Source organism: Dermacentor albipictus, chromosome 5 (assembly GCF_038994185.2).
Source record: "Dermacentor albipictus isolate Rhodes 1998 colony chromosome 5, USDA_Dalb.pri_finalv2, whole genome shotgun sequence".
NCBI classification, from domain to species: Eukaryota; Metazoa; Arthropoda; class Arachnida; order Ixodida; family Ixodidae; genus Dermacentor; species Dermacentor albipictus.
In genome coordinates, this window is record NC_091825.1 from 158,008,699 (window position 1) to 158,033,264 (window position 24,566).

Sequence of the window (24,566 nt, forward strand, 5' to 3'; positions counted from 1 at the left end):
GGGTTGCGGCGTCCTGAGCGTTTTGCAGTGTTGAGCAGCGTTTTTTTTTTTCAGTTTTCGATGAGCGTTCGTCGCACTTTTTGTGCACCATACTTGTACCGCGTTCGAAATTTGCGCTCCGTTTCAGACATCGCGTTGATACTGGGGCAAGATGGCGCACCTCAGTGCGCGGCTCCAAGCGCGGAGCAGACGATGGCCATGCAGTTCCGCCAATCGGGAGGCAAGCTCAAGTCACGTGCACCGAGTGACGAATAGGAGGGCGTTCTAGTACCTTCTTTTGCCGCGCATTTTCTAAGTGGCCAATGGCTGAATGGGGCCCGTTCTGGCGGGAATTTGAAGGGAAAAGTCGCCTCTTTCAAATGAGACCAAGATGTCCACGCTAGCGCACGTGGAAGAGCAGGCGCGCGTTTCGGAAAATATGCCGTTTCAGCGCAAGTTCCACCTGAAATTCAGCTAGTACATGTCGTATAAGGCGTCACTGCGGCTAAAATACTGATGTTATCGGTATGAAATTAACAATATAGATGCAATAATAGCTGTACATTCCAAAAATGCAATAAAAAAAATGAGTTTTTTTTCGCGATTTTTGGTCGCCACAACCCGTGTCCCCCCTTAAGCAGCAGCGTTTACCCCTAATTTTTGACAAAAGGTAGAAACAAAGACAGCGCGCTCACTTCTGATGCCTTGCTGGGCACAGGCATTTCGCTCTGGTTGAGCCACTGAAAAGCGTGCGAAAAAGAGCACCTCTGTGGCAGGTAACCCAATGAGCAAAATGTAGCATTTCCACTTTCAGAAAGTGCTGGCAAGCCAAAGCGCACCTGAGTGAGGGCATAAGTCTTGGTCTCTTGAACAGTTCCAGACATTGAATCCTGGATGTTGTTGCCATGATTCCAGCTCTTCCAATTTTCCGTGGAATTCTTGTTTGCCTTGGTATCAGCCACCACATCTGAGCTCTGAGCAGAGTCCCCTAAAAACAAAAACAGGAGGCAAAATGTGATTGTGCAGTAACATGGAGGCTGGATGTTCAAGCATGGGAGGTGGGTCAGGTTGATGAGGTCTGGACCACCAACATACTGTAGCAGATGAAAGTAAGAAGACTAAGGGGCACCACACTATGGCATACTTCGTTTAAGCTAAATTTGAAAGGTGTGGCCATTTATACATATAAACTATAATGAAGTGGGGCTAATAAAGGGACTGTACTTTGTACTCGCCAATTGGAGTAACAAAAGGGATATAACTTTTCTCAGCCTTACGAGAAACGTCAATACGCAATATTTTACTATAGCAGCAATCGTTATGTATTCATAACAGTGACTCAGGTGCACATGATGAGCATTGCATCTGAATATTACCTGAGCACATCTTGCCACAAAGTAGAGTCGCCGATTGATAATTTGGACACGCTCAAACAGCTTCGTGGCACTGCCACTATACAATGAAAAGATGACTGAAATTTCAAACACTTTTCAGCATGCCGTTAGATTGTGACTTCATTTGCATGACTGAGTGCTAATTAAGTCACTAATTGGAGCAGAAAGAGCGATATCTTTGTTTTAATTTGTTGCCAGCACGATCACAAGCCATGCCTCTAGCATCTGCTCGAACCAAAATTAACGAAGCCTAGTCAATCCAGTAGTTGTTGACTGTAGCCAAACTATCATAGCCATGTTTGCCATTTGTTCCTTTATACAGTTAAATTTCAATATAACAAAGTAGGTAAAATCAGCAATTTGCTGCTTTATATTGAAATTTCATTGCATTGAAATTCAATTTTTTATGCAACTACATAAAGTCGCCGATCGATTTTTCTTACACAGAAAGGGGCCGCAGAATTTTCCGAATTATCAGCCAATTCAAGAAAGTAAATTAGAGTGATAAAACAAATTTATTTGCATGAATCTGGGAGTCGGCAACGAATAGTACGGTTTCCTGACATATTGACAATATCTTCACATCAACGGTACAAATTGGGCGAAATGAGCCAAGCTTTCTCGTGCACTCCGCCCCAGCAGCTAATAGCGTCGCCTGCACTGGGACGACGCCATCATGGAAAGCAGCGGCAGCGGGGAGCGAATGCTTGATCTGCCTCTCGCTCCATCGAGTTACCGAAACTCGAGATTCAAACCTCCAATACTAAATGCACGTAAAGACAGCTAACATGATGCCACGCTGTCTCGGCTTGCCCACTCTTTCCACACGCAGCAGATTACCTCTAAAGCAGGGTGCGCGGCTGCATATGCACTGAGCCACGCTAACAGCCATGCACAACCCCGGCCAAGACGCACGCTAGAAATTGCGAAGCGCCAAATTACCCCGCCGCCCTTCACGCGCGCTTGATCACGTTACCACGAGCAAGCACCTCTGCCCCTCTTTCCCTTTGCTCGTGCAGGAAGGCGGCACTCGTGAAGCCACCATCTTGAAGGTGAAGCCACCTCGCACACTTTCACTTACACCTAAAGCACAAAGTGTGCGGGCCGCGATAGGATTTTATACAGAACATGATGCATCTCCCCTTCGGCAGTTGCTCTTGTCATACTGCACATGATTATTGAGGTGCGTTTGCAAGCAGCTGCTTGTAATGCAATCATTTGACCTATCTGCGCCCGTGGAAGCTTCCAATTATTGTCTCAGCATTCCTTCGCAGTGGACACGAAATTCCATTACATTTAAACCACATACAAACACACTTTGTTATATTGGGGTTCTAAATACATGGTGCTTTATGGACAAGAGGTTATGAAAATGATATGTGGTGTTTTATGGCTAGACGTTATGAGTAGTTAAATACTTCGTTATACCGAGAATTTCGTGATATTGAGGTTAAACTGCATTTTAAGTAGCAGAATGTCCCATACGACTTCTTTGCTATAATGAATTTTCGTCGTACAGAATAATCAGGCCTTGTGGTCAAATCAATGCACAAGACTAGAATGATGCAAAAGCATTTGCTGCGAATGCAACAGAAGGTGAAATATACCAAATGCAACAAAGCTGTGTCCACACACCCTAAAATGCAGCGTATAGAACAGAACTCACCTCCTGGGACAGCCACTGGACTGGCCATATCCAAGAGCGGCTGGATGACATCGGGCGGGAACACTTGGTTCTTCTGCCACAAGTTAAGTACCCGAACAATCTTCGGCTGCATACAAGCAAGATAAACTGGGATCAAACGAACTATACAACAGTGAACACTAACGAAAATTGCAGAAATTAAATCCTTCTTGCAACAAATGAAAAATAATATTGCCGTGTGTTCAGGGTGTTTACCAAGTTGACGTTTTCTAATTCCCTGAGAGAGAGAGAACTTTGTTTTATGTCAAGATGGGCTGACACCATGTCGCCCAATGTTGTCCCTCACTAGTAAGCATGTTAAAAAATAAATGAAAAAAAAAAACACCTAATACAGTTTGAATAGTAAGGAAATGCACAGCGAATTAAATATCTTCAAAAGAAATGATAAAGCCCCTTTGCAAATCGAGTCAAATATTTTAAATACAAATAAAAAGATGCATACAGAAGCAAATATTTTCGAAAATGAGCTACTTCTAGCAAGTGATGGCAAGCTCATTGGTATGAGGCCCGAACTTTGTGACAAGTGAAATTCTTTCACTTGTGAAAATCAACCAACTGTCCTGACATACTCTCAGCCCGCACACAACGCCTCAGTATTGCGTTTCACTGCTTTGAAGTTTATTTTGGTTTGGACGAGGGACACCTGCATCTCTGCATCAGCCAACACTTTGCTTTTCGAGCTCAAGCTCCTTCAAAGAAGCAGCGGCACACTTATTCCTTCCCCGTTCATTCCTCACTGCGTCGGTCTTTTCTGTTCTCGTCCTCATTCCAACGTGCATTCGCTTCACGGACCATTTGAAGCATCCCCTTGGCCCATTGTACAGTCAACGTCGGATTTTTCAGACTTCCTAGAGGCCATGAAAATGTCCGAAAATTGAGGCAGTCTGGCAAAAAAATAAAGAATGCATGACCTTTACTGCCCTAAGGGCTCAAATCGCCACAGGCACGTCCGAAAAACCTCTGAAGGCCTGCCAGTACACTCATTAGATGCCGGTACTCGTACTGTGACAGGAGGTGGCGGGTGCACATGTATAATTAAGGAATCCATACTGTGTCCCGTGCAACAGCCCTCTTTCCACGCTTACACTTCACTGCAATACTCTGCATATGCTTAACCATGTAAGACTGCTGTGTGGAGGCAAAGCTGACTTTCGGGAACCAGCATATACCAATGCGCCGTGTTTTCCGAGCTTCGAAGTCAATCGCGAAGATTACAAAGGCAGAGTCGGTGTGATTGCTGACAGCGGCGAATTCTTTCAATGAAGAAAAAACACGGCACCGAACAGCAAGAAGCTTCATAGCAAACGTCAAAGCAGCTTCGCCTAGCGTTGCCGCGGTGGTGGCTACGGATGCCAGTGGATCTACATACAAGAGCGCCAGCTCGAGGCAGGGAGATAATCGAAATGGCGGCGCTGATGGCTTTGATTAATACTGTTTCGGACCTGCAGTTATGGCAAAACGAACGGCAAAGGGTTCTTGCGTCTGTTTCAGACATTCTTATACATTGACTTTGTGGGGCGGTGCCACGAAGCCATCTGAATTAACCGGTATGTCCCAAAATTCGGGCGTCCGGAAAATTGGTTGTTGACTACACTGGCAACACCAGCAGCCAACGGCAAGGCGTCAGACGATTCGTTACGATTCCTCTGTTACTTGAGCCAGCATTAGCGTGACCTTCGTTCCCTTTCAATAAAGTTAGAGCTAATTTTCCCTGATAGCAGCACAAGTTCCCGGAGTTTTCCCTGAGTATTTCCAACTTACTCAAGATCCATGAGAATTCCCAGTTTTCCCATTGGTAGACATAGTGTGTTCTAAACAAAACTATTCCCTTTAAGCTGTAATTAATAAAATTATGCACTTATTCATGAGTGTATTCAGTGGCAGTGTGCCCAAATGCAGATGTATATGTATCCATTTCATTCTGTACATTTATTTTTCAGCCACTTGATACAATGAGTGATAACATAGGAATGGAAAAATTAAATTATTGTTATAAAATACAGCCTGTGAAATATACATTGCTGAATGAGCAGAATATGACATCAACCAATTTGTCATCTCTTCTGTCAATATATTCATTTTTTTTCAAACAAATTCCCTCACAAAGCAGTTAAGAAAAGCGACATTGCTATGCCAAGCAATGCTTACCCTGTCCTCAACTGGACACTTGAAAAGGTGTTGAAATGTGTTGTGGATGTTCTTGGTGAACCGCGGTGCAAATACATCCTTCTCCTGCCCAAATTGATGCCGTGATTGGCGCACAATCGAGTCCACAACATACAGACCTGGCACCTTGTACTCTGGCCGACACTACAATCACAATGGAAACAGTACAAATCAGCATAAGAAATGAGCAGTCAAAAGAAAAAGGCATCCACATTGCTCCATAAATTGTTTGCCTTAACATCTACGAAATCATGATTATAAAGCAAAGGTACATGCAACGAAGAGCTAGATAATGTAAGGCTGGGAAAATGCACATGCACATTCAACTTCCTGCCTCTCACAACAAAATTTATCAAGACCTAAGTGGCTGCCAGAACGCAGGTACACAGAAACAAACCAGTGAAGAACGGCAACATTTGTTGGTTTATTTTAATGACAACACTGCCAAACACTTTAATTTGGTTATTCATATATATTTACATCAAAGTGAAACTCCCCACATAGTTTTTTGATAGGTGTTCTGTGGTGCCTTTGCACAAATTAAACTGAGTCATTTAGGATAGTTCAGGAATTATAGGTTTCTTGTGTCGTTTACGCTATTGCATGATCATCAAATGTGGCAACACCACTTGGCTCCCTATGAAGTACAAAGACAGAAGTGCCAGTGAAAACAAGGTACTGTGAGACACCTGTAAAATGGGTGTTTAAGAATGTGCCTCATTATTGTAACACTCAATGCAACTTTCACGAATGTGTACGGCATTGTCAACTAAGTTTAGAGGACTCCTCATAGCAACGTTTAAAGCATGCGAAAAGTATTGGTTAGACCAATATTGGTAATGGTTAGGTTGGTGGCAGCATCAAATGAGCATGCAGAAGAGAACAAAAGAGAACCAGTACAGACCTTTTGAACAAACTTCTCGACACTCTGCACAATGTGCTTGTAGAATTTGATTGCTTTGATTGCCGATTTTGTGATCGCTGTCATCTTGGCTTTAGAGATCGGAGGTTTGCCTTCATACAGCGAGGTGAGCTACTCACGAAAAAAAAAGATAATAATAATTCAGACGTCAAAACATACTCGCCATAAACATTACAACACATATTTAGTGTCCCACATATTAAAATTCCAATCAGTAATACTTATTTCATTACACATGGAGGCGTTACACTTCTAAGCATGCGTACTAAAAACGCATCATAGCAAGCTGCACAATAACCCGTAATTCAACGTCGGGAACCACGGAGGTCGCTACAGAAAAGGAGACCGACTGGTTATATTCCGGCATATATTTAACACATGTAAAGCTGGCGGTTACAATCAGGTCATAGAAACTTTTAGGAAGAGCACTACGTTATTTGATTCGCCTAGCAAACAAGTTAGTCACAAGACCGCTGTAAGAAGCTGCCACTCGTTTGAACAAAGAAAAAAGAACCAAACAGTGCATGCAAAGGCTTAAATGCGCGATCGCAGTTAAAATAAACCGAAATCCTTCAAGAACCGCACATGCACAGGCTGCATCTTCGTGAAACTTGAGTAGCGAGAAAACCGCGCAGTGCTCGGCACGACGCTCTAACCACGGGGAGTGCGATACGCAGTTAACATAACCGACCGATCGCAAAGGAGTTTGCGCCAAATCTCAACAAATCTAGCGGGTTCAGCGCATTTTTTGTTAGCAGACATTGCAAAAGAAGTCGGACAAGATTAAAAGGGGCCGTCAATAACCCAGCGCACGAACATACACGCGCGCGCACACACTCAAATGTACTGAAGCACGGCGACCACGGCAATCATTATCCGCGTGATCGATGTTTCTTTATACACCGGGCATGCACATAAATGCAAGGCTGCACTCGAAATGTGAAAGCCGTCAATTAAGCATGTCTCCGCAAAGCGATAACGTTTATTTCCCTCTAAATCCTTATAGAAGTGGTAGAAACATGCCGGTTAGGCCTCATACGCGATACATCAAGAATACGACAAAATAGGCGCTTGAGGAACACTAAAAATATTTAAATAAGTTACCTACCTCGCTGTTGAAGGCTTTGACGACCTCCATGTCGGAAATCGCGTGAAACTGTCTATCTTGATTAGTATTTTTCACACTCGCTACCTTTTAAACACCTCGCCAGCATCCAAGATGGCGAGCGACATTCAGAATCGTGTCTTTCGCAGCAAAGCCTAACGCACCGCCTCATTGGTCAATATCTAAAAAAATAACCAATCGAAAGACAGAATAATTCTACGTCATAAAAACGATTTATTGCCGCGTCGTGGTGATTTTGTGCACTTGTTAGTTCAGTTTGTAATTGAAGGTAAGCGACAATTCTTTACCACCAGTTACAATCGCCATATTACAGAAAAAAAATGTGAAAGGCTTTCATTGTATTTGTTGAGACCATTGAGAGTTTCTTGCATTATGTTCACGCCAAAGGAGTCATAGTCCGGTTCCGGTAGATAAGCCAACGGAAAAGGCGCGAAATTGAAGATTCGTGTCCCTGGGTGTGTTTGCTTATTGTGTAATGTCGTTCGCTGGAGAGTGCATTACGAAGTTCGATAACGCTAGGACAACAAACGTCGCATTTCGCATTGTCAATCAACGCATATATACCGCGTTGAAATGTAGTCAGCGTTGTTACTACGCGAGTGAAACTAACTGGCAGTTCTTTAACTTGTGTCTGCGCGGTTTAAGTTTAAAACTGCGTTTAGAGCAATAATCCAGTTGACATATCTTTACAATACTTTTTTTAAGCGTATTTAATCATTCTCCAATTTGCAGCAAGCAGATGGATTTAGCTGGTGTCTGGCGCGCTTTACAACTAACAAATGAGTTTAACCCAATAATGACATCTCTTTACAATGCTCTTTTAAACATCTCCCTCATCTAAATGCGAGTACGCGCTAGGCAAGTAACAATTTTCTCATATCTCTGTTATGTTCTCAACACTCGGCTTTGTCAGACTATACGAGATCTCGCTCTGTTTTCATTGTTTTGCATGGCATGGTATGACAAGAACTTTATTTTGGTCCAGAGAAACGGGCCCGAGGGCAAAAGCCCCCAGGGTAAGTCGGTGGCTCCGCCCACGTAGGTACCGGTAGGCCAAGGGCTTTCCCGATGTCGTGAGCTCTCCGGACGACCAGGAGTTGACCTTGGAGGACTTCGCTGGATATGCGCCTACTCCAGTCCTCCTCACTGTTGAGATCCGAAGCCCTTTGGTTGGGGCACAGCCAGAACATACGATCAAACGGACACGGAGTGTGTCCACAACTTTTACATTCCGCGGGTAAATCCTGGTCAATTTTGTTAAGCACAAAAGGTGTCGGATAAGATTTAGTTTGAATCATTCCTAATGTGACTGCCTGAGCTCGGTTGAGCTTCTGATGGGGGGAGAAAAAAACCTTCTGCCGTCCCTATAGAGTGTGAGGTGATCTCGTGAAAAGTATTAAGTGGGTCTTTGTAGGAGCCGCAGTCACCCTGGAGCAGTTCCTGATCTGATGCGCGGCATGCGAGATCTCGCACAGCAGAGTGAGCTTGCTCGTTAGGATTGCAGCCATTGGGGCTGACCGAGCCCTGAATAGCCGGAAACCAGACCAGGTGAGAGCTATCCAGTTGCTCGTAGTTTTGAGTATTAAGACAGTGTGTAAGTAACTTGTGTGCTTCCATTGAGACGAAGCCGGATGAGTAGTTCCTAATAGCTGTACGGGAATCGGAGAAAATCGTGGAGCCTCTCCTCATTGTAATTGCAAGTGCTATGCTTGCTTCTTCGGCGGCATGAATTGAGCTCGTTCTTAGTGACGCCGCGCTTATTAATTTACCGCTCTCATCGACCACGGCAATAGCGTAGTGGTTGCCCGATCCATAACTATTTGCATCGACAAGAAGAGCTGAGCTTTGTTGTTGGTGCAGTTTACCCAGAATGCATTTGGCCCTGGCATCCCTTCTGCCCTTGTTGTGGACAGGATGAATATTTCTAGGTATGGGGTCTACAACTAATTGTGTCTCCACCTCCTTGGGTATTTTGAACTTAGAGACATCTCCTCCTCGAGGCAGTATTCCGACTTCATCTAGAATTTTGCACCCTGGCTTAGCGTTGGAGAGTCTTGCAATCTGTGACATCGAATGCATCACAATGAGCTCATCTATAGTGTTATGAAGTCCTAACTTGTTGAGGAGTTCTGTACTCGTTCCATGCGGGAGTGCCAGAGCCCTTTTGAGTCCGGAGCGTATAAGTGCGTTTAGCTTAGCCTTCTCTCCTTTCCTCTAGTTCAGGTATGATGCAATGTACGTCACATGACTGATGAAGAATGCCTGATAAGCTCTGATGAGATTGTCCTCCTTGAAGCCTGCATTTCGATTTGAGACCCTGCCCAGGAGCCTTAAAGTACTGTTGGCCTTACCTGTGAGACGGTTTAGGGCCGTAGCATTACAGCTGCTTGCGTCAATGAGAAGACCCAGAATTTTAATTGTGTCTACTCTGGGTATGACCCGTCCTGTGTTGTCTGTGATTTTAATTGGTAGAGTTTCTAAAGGCGCAAGGTTTCTAACACCTTGTCTCCCCTGTCTAAAGAGCAGCAGCTCAGATTTATTAGGTGATATCCTGAGTCCCATGCCCTTGAGGAAGGATTCTGTGGTGTCTACGGCTGCCTGTAGTGTCTGCTCTAGTGCTGCGAGTGACCCCCTGGGGACCCACACTGTGATATCATCAGTGTATATGACCTGCCCCAAGCTCGGGATTTTGGACAATTCCTCCGAGAGCCTGTGCATGGCAATGTTAAAGAGGAGTGGGGACAATACTGAACCTTGTGGTGTGCCACTGTTGCCTAAATTGTATGGACCGCCTGTTACTATCCAGAGTTTGACCCAAGCTGTCTGATTAGCTAGAAAGGACCTCACATAATTGTAAAAATTGCTTCCCAGGTTCAAGGTTGAGATTTCATGTGAGATGTGTTTATGTGCCACCGTATCAAATGCTTTGATAAGATCCAGACCCAGGAGGCCCTTCACGTCCCTGCTAGGGTAGTTAGTAATAGCATGTTTGATCATGAGCATGGCGTCCTGTGTGGATAATGCCTTCCGAGAGCCTATGAGATTGTGCCTGAAAAGCTCCTCGTTTTCTATGTGTTCTATTATCCTGTTATGAATAGCATGTTCGGCTACCTTGCCTATACAGAATTTAAGTGATAGGGCCTGAGATTCTCCTTTGTTAGTGGTTTGCCAGGTTTCAGTATAAATGTCACCGTGGCCTCCCTCCATTCTGATGGGACGGTGTCGGATCTCCAGTGACTATTAATTTTGACCATGATTATGTGTATGGCATCATCGTCCAGGATTCGCAAAAGTTTATTTGTGATGTCATCTTGACCCGGGGCAGATCTCCCATTTAAATTAAAGAGTACATGCCTTATCTCAGCTGCAGTGAAGTCACTGTCCAAGTCCGGTTGCGATATTCCGGAGTAAGGTTCGCTTATTTCTTCTTCGTTCTCATATTAATTTTTAAGTGGCTGGTACACGTGTGCTAGGTCGTTTGCTACCTCTCTTGCTGTCCGCCCTATAGTTATCTGTTTATCGACGAGTCTGTTTACGGCGAGGTTTGTACTACCCCTGAAGAGCTTGTCATTAAGTAGGCTTTTCAATATATTCCATTTGCCTCCTCTACGCAATCTGCCATCTGTTTCTGAGCGAGCTTCATCCCATTGTTGACGTGAGAGTTGAGCCGTGTAGGTTTCGATATCACGATTAACTTGGGCGATCTTGGCTCTAAGTCTTCTATTAAGTCTGTGACTCTTCCATCTGGTTAGAAGAGAATTCTTTGCTTCCAGCATGTGAGCTAGCTTGGAGTCCATTTTTGGGACTTCGATTTCTGTTGAGATTGCTTTAGTAGCTTTCTTAATCGTTGCCTTTAGTTGATGTAAAAGCTCCTCATAAGATTCGCCATCTATGCTGGTTTCGTTATGCAACTTACGAAAGAGATCCCAGTCCACGTACTCATATTTCCTTAGGGGTGGTGGTTGCATCTGTAAGATGACCTCAGTTATTTAATGATCACTTCCTGAATTCTCCTGCAGATTGTCCCACGAGCCTTCAATTCCCCGAAGGAATGTTAGATCCGGGGTTGTATCTCTGGTAGTGGAGGTATCAGTTCTCGTGGGGAAGTTAGCATCTGTAATAAGAGCAAATTTTAACTCACTGGCCTGGGTTGCTAAATTAGTACCCTTGACGCTCTGATGACCATAGCCCCATTCTTTGTTGGGAGGGTTGAAGTTCCCAGCCACTACTAGTGGGGCACTATCTGCCTTATTGGAAATGCAGCCCAAGAAGGTCTTAAAATCCCTTTACCTATCTGCCGGAGAGCTATAAATGTTAGCTATATACACGTTAGCTGCTTTTTTTGTTCTTCAGGATGAGTTCGATCATTTGTGCTTCTAGACCAACCTTGTACTTAGGAAGCTCGTGAGTTTCATAGGAGGTACCCTTTCGAACCAAAATCGCTATTCCCCGACCCCCTGGAATGTTCAAGGTTTCGGAGTTGTAACCTGGTGGAAAGATAATCTCCTTAGCAAGTGTTTCCTGCCAGCTTAACTTTGGCCGATCTAATGAGCTGCTGCAGGGGAGCCTTGAGCCTTCGGAAACTCGCACAGTTCCAATGCCATATTTTAATGTTGTTGCTGTTGTTTGCAGTCATTATGATCCCATTGGTTGACCACCCGAACCCCTAGAGTCTGCCCGAGCACAGACTTTAGGGACTCGCGGTTTGTGCCTCCGTGGACTGCCGATGCAGCCGCTGCGCTTGCCTTTGCCTCAACTTTGGGCCTTTCTAGTTGACCCACTCAAGCATCTAGATTAGTGATGAGCTCCATGATTTTCGACAGAGTCCTGTCTATTGTTGCTAACCTAGCGGCTATTCTGACTTTTTGGGTTTGGGGGGGTGCCTCACTCTCTCCCATCTCCTCTGCCTCAGTGGTTTCTAAATCTTCCTCCTCCCTTTCACTAATGGGAACAGGGTGGGAGGCTATACGTTTGGGTTTGCCGGCCAAGGGTTTTGGAGCCGTTGTCTCCATCTGACTACGGGGCGTTTCGGACCCTTCTTTAAAAGATTTGAAAGCCTCTCTGAGCTCAGACAGTTCTTGCCTTAATTTCTGGTTTTCTGATTGTAATGCCAATATTCGGAGATTTGACTCACGTTCCGGCTGTGCCCTACCGTGAGTACTCCTAGACCTTGCCCTTGTCGGTTGTCCTGGTTTCCCAGAGCCTCCATTCTTGACTCGGTGGCCCAGGTTGCTCTTGGGCTCGACTGTGAACGGGACCTCGATGTTGCCCCAGGTCCTCGGGGTTGCGAGTCGACACCAGAAGATTCTCCGGAGCTGTGTTGTCCTCTGGATCGAGAACGCCCCCCTGGAGCGGGAGCGCCCTCGTGAGCTGGAGCGTCCTCTCGTGCGAGAGCGCAAGTTAGCGTCATTTTCTTGCATTACCCCTTTGTGCTGGGAATCGTCGCTGTCGTCAATGTTGTCGGCCACCTGTGTATAGCGTTCTTGCTGTAGTTGATGCCTTCGACGCCTTTGTCTCACAGGCATCTGGAACCTTCAACTGCAATTTCGGTCCCCAGTTGGGTGTGCGCCACCGTAAAATTGCGCATTTGGGATCACATTGATAATCTTCAGGTGGGGAAGTGATTCCACAGCCCCTACACTTTCTAACATTTGCCGGATTGGGACACATGTCAAATTTATGTTCGATTTCACCACAGCCGTAGCACACATCTATCTGTTGTCGGTAGAGATTACAGGGCATGAATACGTTACCACGAATAACGTGGTTTGGCACTCTTTGTCCTTCAAAAAGTACCACCACCGTTGTAGTTTGCTTGATCCAACGTACCTCGACGAGGCCCAAATTTAGATGATTGACGAAAAGGGTTTTCAGTTCCGTGTCGCTAATGTCCGGGTCAATCCGTGAACAACACCCTTGCATGTATCCTCTCCTGCTGTGGTGTAGGCCGCCACTTCGAAGGGTCCATCCCTCGTATGGATCTTACGTACCTTGGCATAAGCTCTCACATTTTCTTCCCGCAGAGTTGATACCACCAAAATGTTTTGACAGCCGTTCGGACAGTACATGTCCTCCATCGTGTCCTCCGGCGCTAAGGCTGCCACCATGGCCAGCGCTCTGGAGAGATGTACCAGGCTAAACTTCTTAACGTCGAGGCTGCCGCGTGGGTAGACAATTATATTGATGTGATCCCTCGGTAGCATCGGGATGCTAGAGGCGGTAGCGATGCGCTTAAGCACGTTCTGCCAAGTGGCCGTTGTTAGATACGGGACCGTTTCCTGAGCCTACTTCGAGTTCACCAGACCACATCGAATCGCGCCACAGCTAATTAAAGAGTGCAGAAGCACATCTACCCTGTTCCCGAGGCGCGGCACCAGCAAACGAGTTGGCGTCCCCCACCTCGTGCGCCGCAGGTGGAGCTATTCACTGCTTGACTCTTCTCGAAAGTGTAGCGGGAGCCTGGCACTGTTCCAGGTAACGTGGGTCAAGAGGCAAGACGGCTGAAATGCACCGTGAAGCCCTGGCAGCAATCCCCCCCGTCCGCCTTTGTGACAGTAGTTGCAGACCGGGAGGCAATACCGCAGAGAGAAGTAAGCACTCGGACAATTGGGGCCCAAGGAGTGACCCTCTCCACCGGGTGTGACACAATCGCACGGGCGCCTACCATTGGCCGAAAATGACGACACCTGAGCGGGCTCGCCGATTGGCCGAAAATGGCGTCACTTGAGCGGGCTCACCGATTGGCCAAAAGTGACGTGACTTCAAGACACCGAAGGGCTTAAAAGCCAGAGACCGACAGCATTCCTTCATTCATCTCTTTCAAGCTTCTTGCCATGGGCCGCAGCGTCCGAGTTGCTGGCGGCCCGTAATGACTTTATGACTGTTAATTTCTTTGTACTCTCACTGTGCAGACAGTCCGGTGGAGCGTCGACCAACGTGCTAATCTTTGCTGCTTACTTCTAGGGCCTGTTTCACCGATCGCCAACTGCCCACCTGTTCACCTTGCGGCCTGCTAGCTTGCTGGCCGGCTGATCAAGGAGCGAGTAACGGACAGCGTACGGCGCAACAACTAAGCCACGAGTGTGGGCGGTCAGCGATAACATCGTCGCTGATGACTGACGGCAGCGGTGACGTCAGGAGCCTGGACAGTGCCAACACCTATAAAACGAAGGACCAAACGATGCTGGAGTGCAGTCCGGTGGAGCGTCGACCAACGTGCTGATCTTTGTTGCTTACTTCTAGGTAAGAGGCGCCTACTTGGTGGGAACGGTCGTTTTTCTTTTTGCTCCACTGGACTGCACTCCTGTCTCGAACCATGTCGCCGCGAGATTGTACAAAGTGTTCAAAGTTGTTTGAAAAAGATCAAGAGAGTATATCTTGTTCCAAATGCAAGAAAGTATACCACGCGGGCAAATGTTCGGGAATGACTAAAAAGGCTTTCAAAAACATGGGACCACGCGAAATCGATGGCTGGATGTGTGACAGTTGTAGAAAGCAGGAATCAGGGGAAGAAACGTCAAAAACCAGTGACACAGAACGCAGAGGGGAAGAGAAGGGAGGAAAGAAAAATCATATGAGTCATGTTGCAAAACTGATTGAGGACATTAGCCAGAAGATGGTGGCAGTCTTGGGCCGACTAGAAGAGATGGAAAAAAAGGTAGACAGACAGTGCACGACAACAGAAGGAATAGAAAAATCTATGGAACTGTTGTCACATAAGTATGACGAAATTATGGCCACCACCGTAAGGCAAGAAAAGGACATTGCAGAATTAAAGATAACGTCAGCAGAACTGATGCGAAAGATGGCAGAAAAAGACAATGAAATTGCAAGCCTGAAGGAAAACGTCGAGAGTGCTGAACAGTACTCGAGGCAAAAAAACATAGAGATACATGGCATCCCGTATAAACAGGGCGAAGATCTGTATAAGGTTCTAGCAGGGCTTAGCGCCAAGCTGGAAATACAGACAGTCGAACGTCACTCACTGAAGGCCATTCACAGGCTAAAAGAGAAGAAAGATAAGATACCCCCAATCATTGTCAGATTTAAGGAATTGGCTGATCGTGACCTGTGGATTTCGAAGAAATACGCACTCCGATCTGATGGCATATACATAAACGAAAACTTGACACGAGCGCAAAAGAAGTTGTTTTGGCTGAGCAGACAGAGGGGCAGACAACAGGGCTGTAAATTTGTATGGATGCGCAATGGCAGAATTTTCGCTAGGCGCAACGAAGGAAGTCCTGCCATGATCATTACAACAGAAAACGATTTGGAAAAAATAAACTAATGGCAGAGTTCACTTCTTTTTCTGAGTGGGATTCTCATATAAATCAGTTCATTAAGGAAGAACGGTTAAAGCAGGAGCTAAGTTTATTGCATGTAAACATACGAAGCATAAAGAAAAACTGGGACCAGTTATGTGCTTATGTAAACACTCGGCAGACAAGAGAAGATGTAATTGTCTTGACAGAGGTTAATCTCGATGCAACTCGACTAAGCTTTTACAGCCTTGCTGGGTACTCTCGGTACGCTTGGTGTCGAGGAAACAGAAAAGGAGGCGGGGTGGTCGTGTTTGTGAGCGATACCTGGTTGTCATATGAAATTCACGTATCCGTAGAAAACGCAGAAATGGTAGTTGTCTCTCTTAGCAAGATGGATACAACTTACATTGTATGTGCAATATACAGACCACCTTGCACGAACATTCCTTTATTCCTCGAAGAACTAACCTCACTCCTAAAAAAATATATGAATGAGAAGCAGTTTATTTTAGCGGGAGACCTAAATATAGATATAATGCTAAATTCAAGGAGGGTAGTTAGAGACTACTTAGACCTACTGGCTGAATTTGGCTTATTGGTTTTGGTTAACCTTATTAATAACTGCACAAGAGAGGAATTTTTAGGTTCCAAGATAACTACATCATGCATCGACCACATAATTGTCCGCATAGCAAACAAACATTGTTCATCAGGAGTCATTAAATTGAAACTTGCAGACCACTACTTCGTGGCACTTGTAACCATGAAAGAAACTTGTAACCATGAAGACAATGCGAACATCAGACCTAGAATCAGGAACATTTTAGACAACAGGAGTATAGACAAAGCTATTCAGAACACAAACTGGAATGCTATATTACCTCTGGATCACATGAGGCTATATACTATGTTTCTCAATAAGTTCCACCTCATATACGAGACGTCCTCCAAAGCTATAAAAATAAAGCAAAGAAAACCGCAGAACAATTGGATAACACAGGATATCATGGAATTGTGTTACTTAAAAGATAAAGCTTGGCAGAACTGTAGAAGGGACCCTGAAAATGTAGCACTTAGGCAGGAATTTCGCACATTGCTAAATCTTGTAACAGCCAAAACGCGACAGGCGAAAAGAAGATACTTATCCCAGCAGTTTGCGCTAAACAGGAATGATGGAAGAAAAACATGGAAATTGGCAAACAGTTTAATGGGCCGCGTCAAACAGGCAACGATTGAGGAGGTCATCAACAAAAACTTTCCAAAAGAAGAAACACAGTCATTGTGCGAACTGTTTAACAAGACTTTCATTCACGCAACAGATAAGCTGCGCATTGCTCATGGTACGAATCGTCTCGAATATCAGCCAATACTTTCATGCACACATACAGCGTACCTTCCTGAGATAACAGAAACTGAGCTATGGAATATAATAGGTAAAATGAAGATGTTCAAACCACCAGGTTTTGATAAGATCCGCGTAAGAGATCTGTACTACAACTTTAACAAACTAAAAGATGTGATTCTCAAAATATTAAACGGAATATTAGAAACCGGAATGATGCCCAAAGAATTGAAAATTTCGATAGTGAGACCTGTGTACAAAAGTGGAAAGAAAAGTGACTGCGCAAACTATAGACCAATTTCTATTATACCTGCCCTGGCTCATATTTTGGAAAAGCACGTGGCTTCCGTTATGCAGTCTTTCTGCGATAAATATTCATTAAACAACCCGGCACAATATGGGTTCACAAAGGACCGGAACACAACCACGCTCTTAGAACAATTGTCGGATTACATTAACACTGCGATAGAAAACAATCGTCTTATGCTAGCATTATTTTTAGACCTATCAAAGGCATTTGATACTATTGATCACGCCTTATTGTTGCAAAAGCTGGACAACCTAGGTTTCAGGGGCCGATTTCATCAATTTTTTGAGGGATATTTCACCGACAGATCACAGTGTGTAAGAATTGAAAACAAATACAGTGAATTTAAGTCTATAAAATTCGGTGTTCCGCAAGGAAGTACTCTGGCCCCATTACTATTTAATATCTACGTCTCTGAACTGGGTTTTTTGAATTTGAGATCAAGAATCTTCCAATATGCAGATGACACAGCATTAGCACTAGAACTCCCTGATCTAGATCTTGGGTGCAAAGTGTTTCAACAGGATGTGTGCAGGGTAATAGACTGGCTGACGCAAAATTCAATATATTTAAATCGGCAAAAAACAAAGCTTATCTGTTTTAGAAACCCACACAAACAAATGCTCCTAAGGGAGTCTCTCTTTTTACATAACTCTCATTGCACTCCGTGCACATGTAATGCTATACCATTTGAACATGCAATCAGGTATCTCGGAATAATATTTGATGAGCATATAACATGGAATTATCATGTGCAGTATATATGTAACAGGCTTAGAGCTGTGTCTGCGATGATGTACAACCTAAGAGGTAAAACTTCGATGCACTTGAGGCGCACCATATACATGGCGCTGCCTGAATCTATTATAACCTACGGTATTACATTGTATGGAACTTGTTCTGATCACAAAATGGGAGCCATAAACCGCATAATTAAAAGAATAGTAAACAGTGTAACCTACGGAACTATGCTGCAGCAAGCTGACAAGGAGGAACAATACAATAGGCTTGGCATACTGGAAATGCGTGAACTATTTTATTACACTGTGGTCACACGTCATTACTATGCAAAGGATTTCAAAGTACCTGTCAAGAAAAACGTTGCCCTAAGAAAGAAGAAACATACATTAAGCCACGATGCTTTACACATTACGGGAAAAAAGTGCCACAGATATTTAATGAACTTGGAGAAGCGCTTGGCAATTTAAAAACTAAACGAAAAATGACTAAATCAATAAGGAAATGGTGCTCGTCATTGCAGATAAATCACTGATAGCCTCTTGCATGTGGAAGGTTGCTTTCCTAGATTTGCTCCTTGGATATTCTGTAAGTTGTCGTATGGCTCATTGTCAAGCTATTATGATGTCCTTTATTTATTTTTTACTTAGTTTTAATTTTGGCTCGAGTTGTAGTCATTATGTCTCTATAGTTTTGTATAATATGGTTAGTCTGTACTAGTATGTCTTACTTCATTGTTTTGTGGTACACGTTCGATGATTCACTGTGCTGCCTGAACAACCAACAAGCACGCTGTGCTTAGGTTGGACAGGAAATGAAAACCTATGTACCAAATGAAGATGAATAAAATTTTTGATTTGATTTGATTTGATTTGTAAATAATGTAAATAAACCTCCAGTTTTCATCTCAAAGTCCTCCTCAACCTCGGCCAACTCCTGCACCCAACGGCAAGGTCCAAAATCTGGGGGACAGCAATTGGGATCGTCCTCCAGATCCAACACCGTGTGGCGACTACCTTTCCCGCCATGGTTGGTATCTTTTATAGCCACGGAATTTCTGCCAGCGGCTAATGCACGTCTCCTTCGGCGAGTGATGGCTCTCATCCATCTGATATTTTCCTCCGAGGTGATCTCTATGCCTCCAACAGCTAAGCCGGAGGCCATGCCTACACTCCGTCGTGCCCGTGAGGCCTAGGCCTACAGCACGAGTTAGAGGCTGACACCTTTTCTACGTGGCACGCAGAAAACATTTCGCAAAGAGGCGAAAAATGGACCCACTGGCAAAAAATGGGCATCCACGTAATCCTTGTGATAAGACGCGTCGATTGACACCACGTTCTCAGGGGTGGCACAAAAATTCGGCGCAAAAACATTGAAGCGGGAGCCGATGTTTGCACGGCCTCGTTTTGCATGGTTCAGTTAATTGCCACCTCTGCACTGCGCGCAAACACTCCATTTCTAAGCCCTAAACCATACCTGCCTCTCTTATCTTTGACCATGTTTTTGTTCTTGTTGTTAATGTAAAAGTGAAAGTAAGCTATGCATATGTTCTGTGGCACTGCAAAGGATGACACGGAGTGTCAAAGGGAAACATAAATCTTAAGCTTCTATACTTTACACATTCTAAAAGCCACAACATTGAACAGCCGTATGAGTAACTCGGATAAGTGGTCTTATGACAAAATTAGTCATTAAGGTGTTTCAAGGGAACTTGTTTTGAGCGTTACTTTTCACATCCGCAAATTATAGCGGCAATATTTATAGTTGAATTAACTCAGCTATGTTGGCGGACTGTGTTTGTGATAGTCCCACTTTTAACATTAAAATTTGTGTGCTCTGATATGTTGCCAGCTAGATATGCACACACTTCAGTGTGTATGTGCCTGGGGCACATTAGCGAGTATGCATAATAAGGAACCATGTTCCAAAATGAACAACTATAGTGCTCCTCTTGCCATCTGTGTGGCTCCAACATTAAAATATCATGCTCAAACATGCCTTATTCCCACCAATTCCTGCTGTTCAATAACATAGCCACACAAACAAAGCAACAATATGGCGCCCTTCCCCGAACTCAGTTTGGAGGATAGCAGATTTGCCTCTTGATGCATTTCACTTGGTCTCGCATGGGGCATACAGCTGACAGATGAAAAAGATTTGGGATGTGCTAGTGTTAGTGAACTTGGGGATGTCATTAAGCAAGTGGCCCATGTCTAGCTTTGGCTTGAGTGATGTGTAGAGTGGCTCTGTTAAAGAGACTTGGCAGCGCTATAGGCAGACACTTGTAGTGAAAGTAATTCTCACAATCTCAGAAATGGCAGTGTGCTACAGCCAAGGCCTCTGCACTGCTCCTGAATCATGTTAACAGGTTGCGCAGTTCAAACACTGCAGCGAGTTCCAATTCTCCTGCACCCATTGTAGGAGGCAGAAGGGCATACAGTCAAGAATACATGTATTAAGCATTTATTTTTGCTTTATATTTCTTTTCTTTTTGCCTTATATCTCTTTTTTTCGGTCAGTAAACTGACGGCAAGAGATTTCACTGTGTGAAAAACACACGTAGTGCTTTTCACAAGTGAAGTTCTGGTGTAAACTCCCTGTCATAAGACATACACAAAAGTACATGTTTTGTTGCAACCATTTTTATTGAAATGCAGTTGTAGCACACCTGTTAATCTGCATTTATTTTTCCACATGGTGTAACATTGGCACCTATTGCTTTCATGTTTTTTAGAAGATTCAAAGCCCAATCAAGCACTGAACTGCTTGTGCAGATCAGTGCGACTCCAGTGGACACAAATGAACCACTGTACCACAGTGCCTATACTGTCACCTTTCGTTCAATTCACCACAAGTTTCGTAAGGTCAAAATCAAACATCCTTCGGTCAGAATTCACCGTTCTCACAAGGACTTTATATAAAACTACAGTTCATGCCAAGAGCCATGATCAAGAGGTTTTCTTCAAAGGAAAGTTGGCACAGATCTCTCTCAATGCTTGGATGCAGTTGTAGACATCTTCATAAGTGTTGTACATAGGCATGGGAGCGAGCCGGACAACTGAGGGCATTCTCAGGTCGCACTGAAATAAAAAAAAGCACATAAGTACCTATAAAAACACCACTGAATAAAGAACAGAGCACTGTACTTACTCTTTTTTTTAAGGGGTTATAACAGCAGTAATTAAAACCGCAGAAACTATTATGTGCAATGCCAGTTATGTTGAAACCTCAATGGGCTCCTGACTAGGTTTGAGCATCGTAAAGAAATAAGCTTGGTGTATAGACCATGTGGTGACATGTCTGCACTATATTCCCCTTATGCACATTGCAAAAACAGCTCATAATTCAAACGAAAGCCCATGCACCCTTATTCTGAAAGCAGTCTCTCCCCAAAAGCAGATATGATGCCTCAGCTTTCACATCTACATTGCATGTATCCTTTGCAGCACACAAATAGCCAGAAGCAATACGAATGACCCAGGGATTCCCATGAGATGCAGTGTGCAATAAGCGTTGACGATAATGAACCACACATCTTTTCATAAGGTTTTTTGTTTTTGTTCAATCAGTGTCGAAATAAAGCTATTTATTTTATTACACAGCAAAAAATCATGGGAGGGAGGGATCAGGAAGGAAGGAGGAGGTAGGACTCGTGACGTAAATGTGGTGTGGGTCCTTTGGTTCGATATCGGAGTAGGCAATGGAGGCATGTTGTTTTACACAGCTCAAAATGATTGGCAAGAGCCTCTGGCCATAGGGAGAGTAGGTTGTTTCCTCACATCATCATCATGCGACATGCCATTTGTGTTTATGTGCACTATTATTTTTTAAATCTTTATTATTATTTTCTTTTTATTTTATTGCAGTAGAATGTTTTTTTCAATAGCAATTAACAACTCCCATTGTATAACAACATAGCAAAAATATCCACTGGGAGCTGGTGAAGGGTCTTTCAAAACCACGTGTCCAGAGGCAATAAGTAAAGATCCACTCACATTAAAAAACAATAAAGGCAAACATTAGTTCAAGTTAGTATGATAGCCCAAGACAGATTTCCACAATACTTCGAAGTAAATGCACCTATCGTGCAGTGGCTTGCCAGCACTGCATTTAACCTCCACCTCAGAAAGGAGGGGGGCAATGCATAAAAACACAATACAAAGGAAAAAGCGGAGACCACAAATGCTGCGGCATTTGCAGCATTTTTGTCTACAACTTTTTGTGTGTTGTGTTTTTCAGGGTGTCTACCAAGTTGACATTTCCAAATTCCCCGAGTTTTCAAGGTTTTCTCTGAGTGCCTTTGCGAAATTCCCTGAGTAATGCAGAACTATGTTTTATATCAAGACTGGCTGAAACCATATCGCCCAATACTGTCACTCTCTAGTAAGCATATGAAAAAAATTAAAGAAAAAAACAGCTTGATCCAATTGGAATGCTAAGGAGTAGTGTTTATGTTATTCAAGAAGAGAATAGAAGGGAGGGGTTAAAAAAAATGCACAGCAAACAAGATGTCTTCAAAAAAAATTGCAAATTGCACTGGAAATTTTCAAATACGAATAAAAGGGAGATGCATACAGAAGCAAATATTTCCGAATATGAGCTATTTCTATCACTTGATAGCAAGCTCAGTGGTATGAGGCCCGCACTTTGTCACAATTGACATTCTCTGTCAACGGCTCGTAAATCAGCCTCAACTGTCCTGACTTACTCTCAGCTCGTGCACAACACCTTACTTTGTTTCACTGCGTTAAAGAGTTTATTTTGGTTTAGATGAGGGACACCTGCATCTCGGCATCAGCCAACACTTTGTTTTTTGAGCTCAAGCTTCTTCAAAAGGGTGGCAGCATGCTTCCTTTCCCGTTCTTTCCTCAATTTGTAGGTCCTTTCTGTTCTCATCCTCCTTCCGCCGCTCGTTCACCCCACAGACCATCTGAAGCATCTTCTTGGTCAGTTGTACAAAGTCTGATTTTTCGAATTGCCTAGGGGCAGCAAAAACGTCAGAAAAATCAGCCAGTTGGAAAAAGTGAATGCATGTCTTTTATTGCTCGTCAGGGCTAAAACCGACACAGGCACATTAAAAAAAGCTCTGAAGACCTGTCGGTACATGTATTAGGCATATCGGTGCTCGTACTGTGACAGGAGATAGCGGGTGCACGCGTGTATAATTAAGGAATACATGCTGTGTCCCGTGGCGATAGCCCCTTCCCACGCGTATGCTTCACTGCAGTACTTTTCTGTATGCTACACCAAGTAACATTTCTGTACAGAGGCAAAGCTGACTTTCGGAAACCGGCTTTATGCAACCCACCATGCTTTCCAAGCTTTTAAGCCAATCGCGAGAACCACAAAGGCGGAGTCGGTGCCATTGCTGACAGCAGTGAATTCTTTCAATGAAAACACTGCACCCAACGGCAAGAAGCTTAATAGCGAACGTCGAAGCAGCTAGGTCTAGCATTGCCGCAGTGGTGGCTACGTCTGCCAGCTGGTCTGTGTGCGAGAGTGCCGGTTCGAGGCGGCAAGGTAATCAAAATGGCAGTGGTGGTGGCTTTGATTAATGTCGTTTCGGACCTGGAGTCACGGCAAAAAGTTTGGAAAATCGGATGGCGAAGGGTTCTTGCATCCGAAATTTCAGACGTTCTGATACATTGACTCTATGGGGTGCGCAGTGGTGCCGCTATGCTGTGCAGATTATTAGGCATCAGGAAAGCTGGTCACTGACTGTACACTGAAAACTCCTCCAGCTGATGACAGGGTGTCAAAGGCAATTTATTACGATTCCTGTCTGTTACTCAAGCCAGCATTACTGCGACTTTCGACCCTTTCAATAAAATTACAGCTAATTTTCCCTGATAGAGGCACAAATTCCCAGAGTTTTTCCAGACTACTCAAAATCCCTGAGAATTTCTGGTTTTCCCAGTTGGTAGACACCCTGTTTTCGTATGCTGCCCTCCCACCTCCTTTACAAGGTGCCAACTTGCCCAATTATTGATATCACTGGATCTCCACCTCATGTGTGCTGGCAAGCAACTACAGGACTTACGACACAGGTAGGTGTGTGTGCGAGATGTGACGAAGTGCCAGAAGCTGATTTGTCAAAGAACAGTGTGCAGAAAATCTGCAACAGAGACACTCACAAGAATTCCTCTGCGCTGTAGCTCTTGGTGTGTGAACTTGGGCTCTTCAGCAAGATGTATGCTGAGCTGGGAACCCCTTTTTGTTGTGTCAGACGGTGTGAGAATGTGAAATGGTTGTGTTCTGTCTGTAATGTCGTGGCTGGCACCCAGGTCATCAATCATGAGAAGCTCAAAGTAACCAGTGAGCAGAAATTGCTTGTGCAGGCGGTCAGATTCCTTGACTTCTGCAAACATCTGTTGAACATTAAAAAAATAATAATAATAAAAGGGGGGGGAGAGCCAGAGACACAGGGATTACTCATCAAGTTCGTAATTGCACCAGTTAATTATGCCAGCCATTTTCTTAAATTCTGTCACAGTACAATTTCCTTATGCTACTCCTGGCGAACTTATTGTGAAAAACAACTATGTTTTGCATAAAAATCCACAACCTCTAGAATATACAATCAACTAGCTAATGCTTTCTTACTACCCTACAATAAAATTAAT

The 24,566-nt window shown here is 44.2% G+C and overlaps 2 protein-coding genes and 1 long non-coding RNA gene across 16 annotated transcripts in view; 1 reads left to right on the top strand and 2 right to left on the bottom strand.

Moving 5' to 3' along the window:
- Nucleotides 1–7,434, bottom strand: part of Isha (Insulator su(Hw) mRNA adaptor) — a 151,192-nt gene extending 143,758 nt beyond the window's left edge. For all 3 annotated transcript variants that reach the window (XM_065450098.1, XM_065450099.1, XM_065450097.1), the window contains exons 1-5: nucleotides 7,275–7,434; nucleotides 6,149–6,277; nucleotides 5,227–5,388; nucleotides 3,040–3,145; nucleotides 819–967 (exon numbers count right to left, since the gene is read on the bottom strand). In XM_065450098.1, coding sequence (XP_065306170.1) covers nucleotides 819–967; nucleotides 3,040–3,145; nucleotides 5,227–5,388; nucleotides 6,149–6,277; nucleotides 7,275–7,304 — 576 coding nt within the window. In that variant the 5' untranslated portion in view covers nucleotides 7,305–7,434. The remainder of the gene's footprint in view (nucleotides 1–818; nucleotides 968–3,039; nucleotides 3,146–5,226; nucleotides 5,389–6,148; nucleotides 6,278–7,274) is intronic.
- A 5,103-nt stretch (nucleotides 7,435–12,537) lies between these two features.
- LOC135916625 (uncharacterized) lies at nucleotides 12,538–18,804 on the top strand. Its single transcript, XR_010568987.1, has 2 exons — nucleotides 12,538–12,691; nucleotides 14,256–18,804. It is a non-coding gene; the product is annotated as an uncharacterized lncRNA (long non-coding RNA).
- Nucleotides 18,805–20,569: 1,765 nt separating this feature from the next.
- Nucleotides 20,570–24,566, bottom strand: part of LOC135916648 (kynureninase-like) — an 86,090-nt gene continuing 82,093 nt past the window's right edge. For 11 of the 12 annotated variants that reach the window (XM_070539216.1, XM_070539217.1, XM_065450087.1 and 8 more), the window contains 2 exons: nucleotides 24,078–24,311; nucleotides 20,570–21,023 (listed from right to left, as the gene is read on the bottom strand). In XM_070539216.1, the coding sequence (XP_070395317.1) occupies nucleotides 20,892–21,023; nucleotides 24,078–24,311 (366 nt within the window). In that variant the 3' untranslated portion in view covers nucleotides 20,570–20,891. The remainder of the gene's footprint in view (nucleotides 21,024–24,077; nucleotides 24,312–24,566) is intronic. The other variant, XM_065450094.2, reaches the window with a different exon arrangement.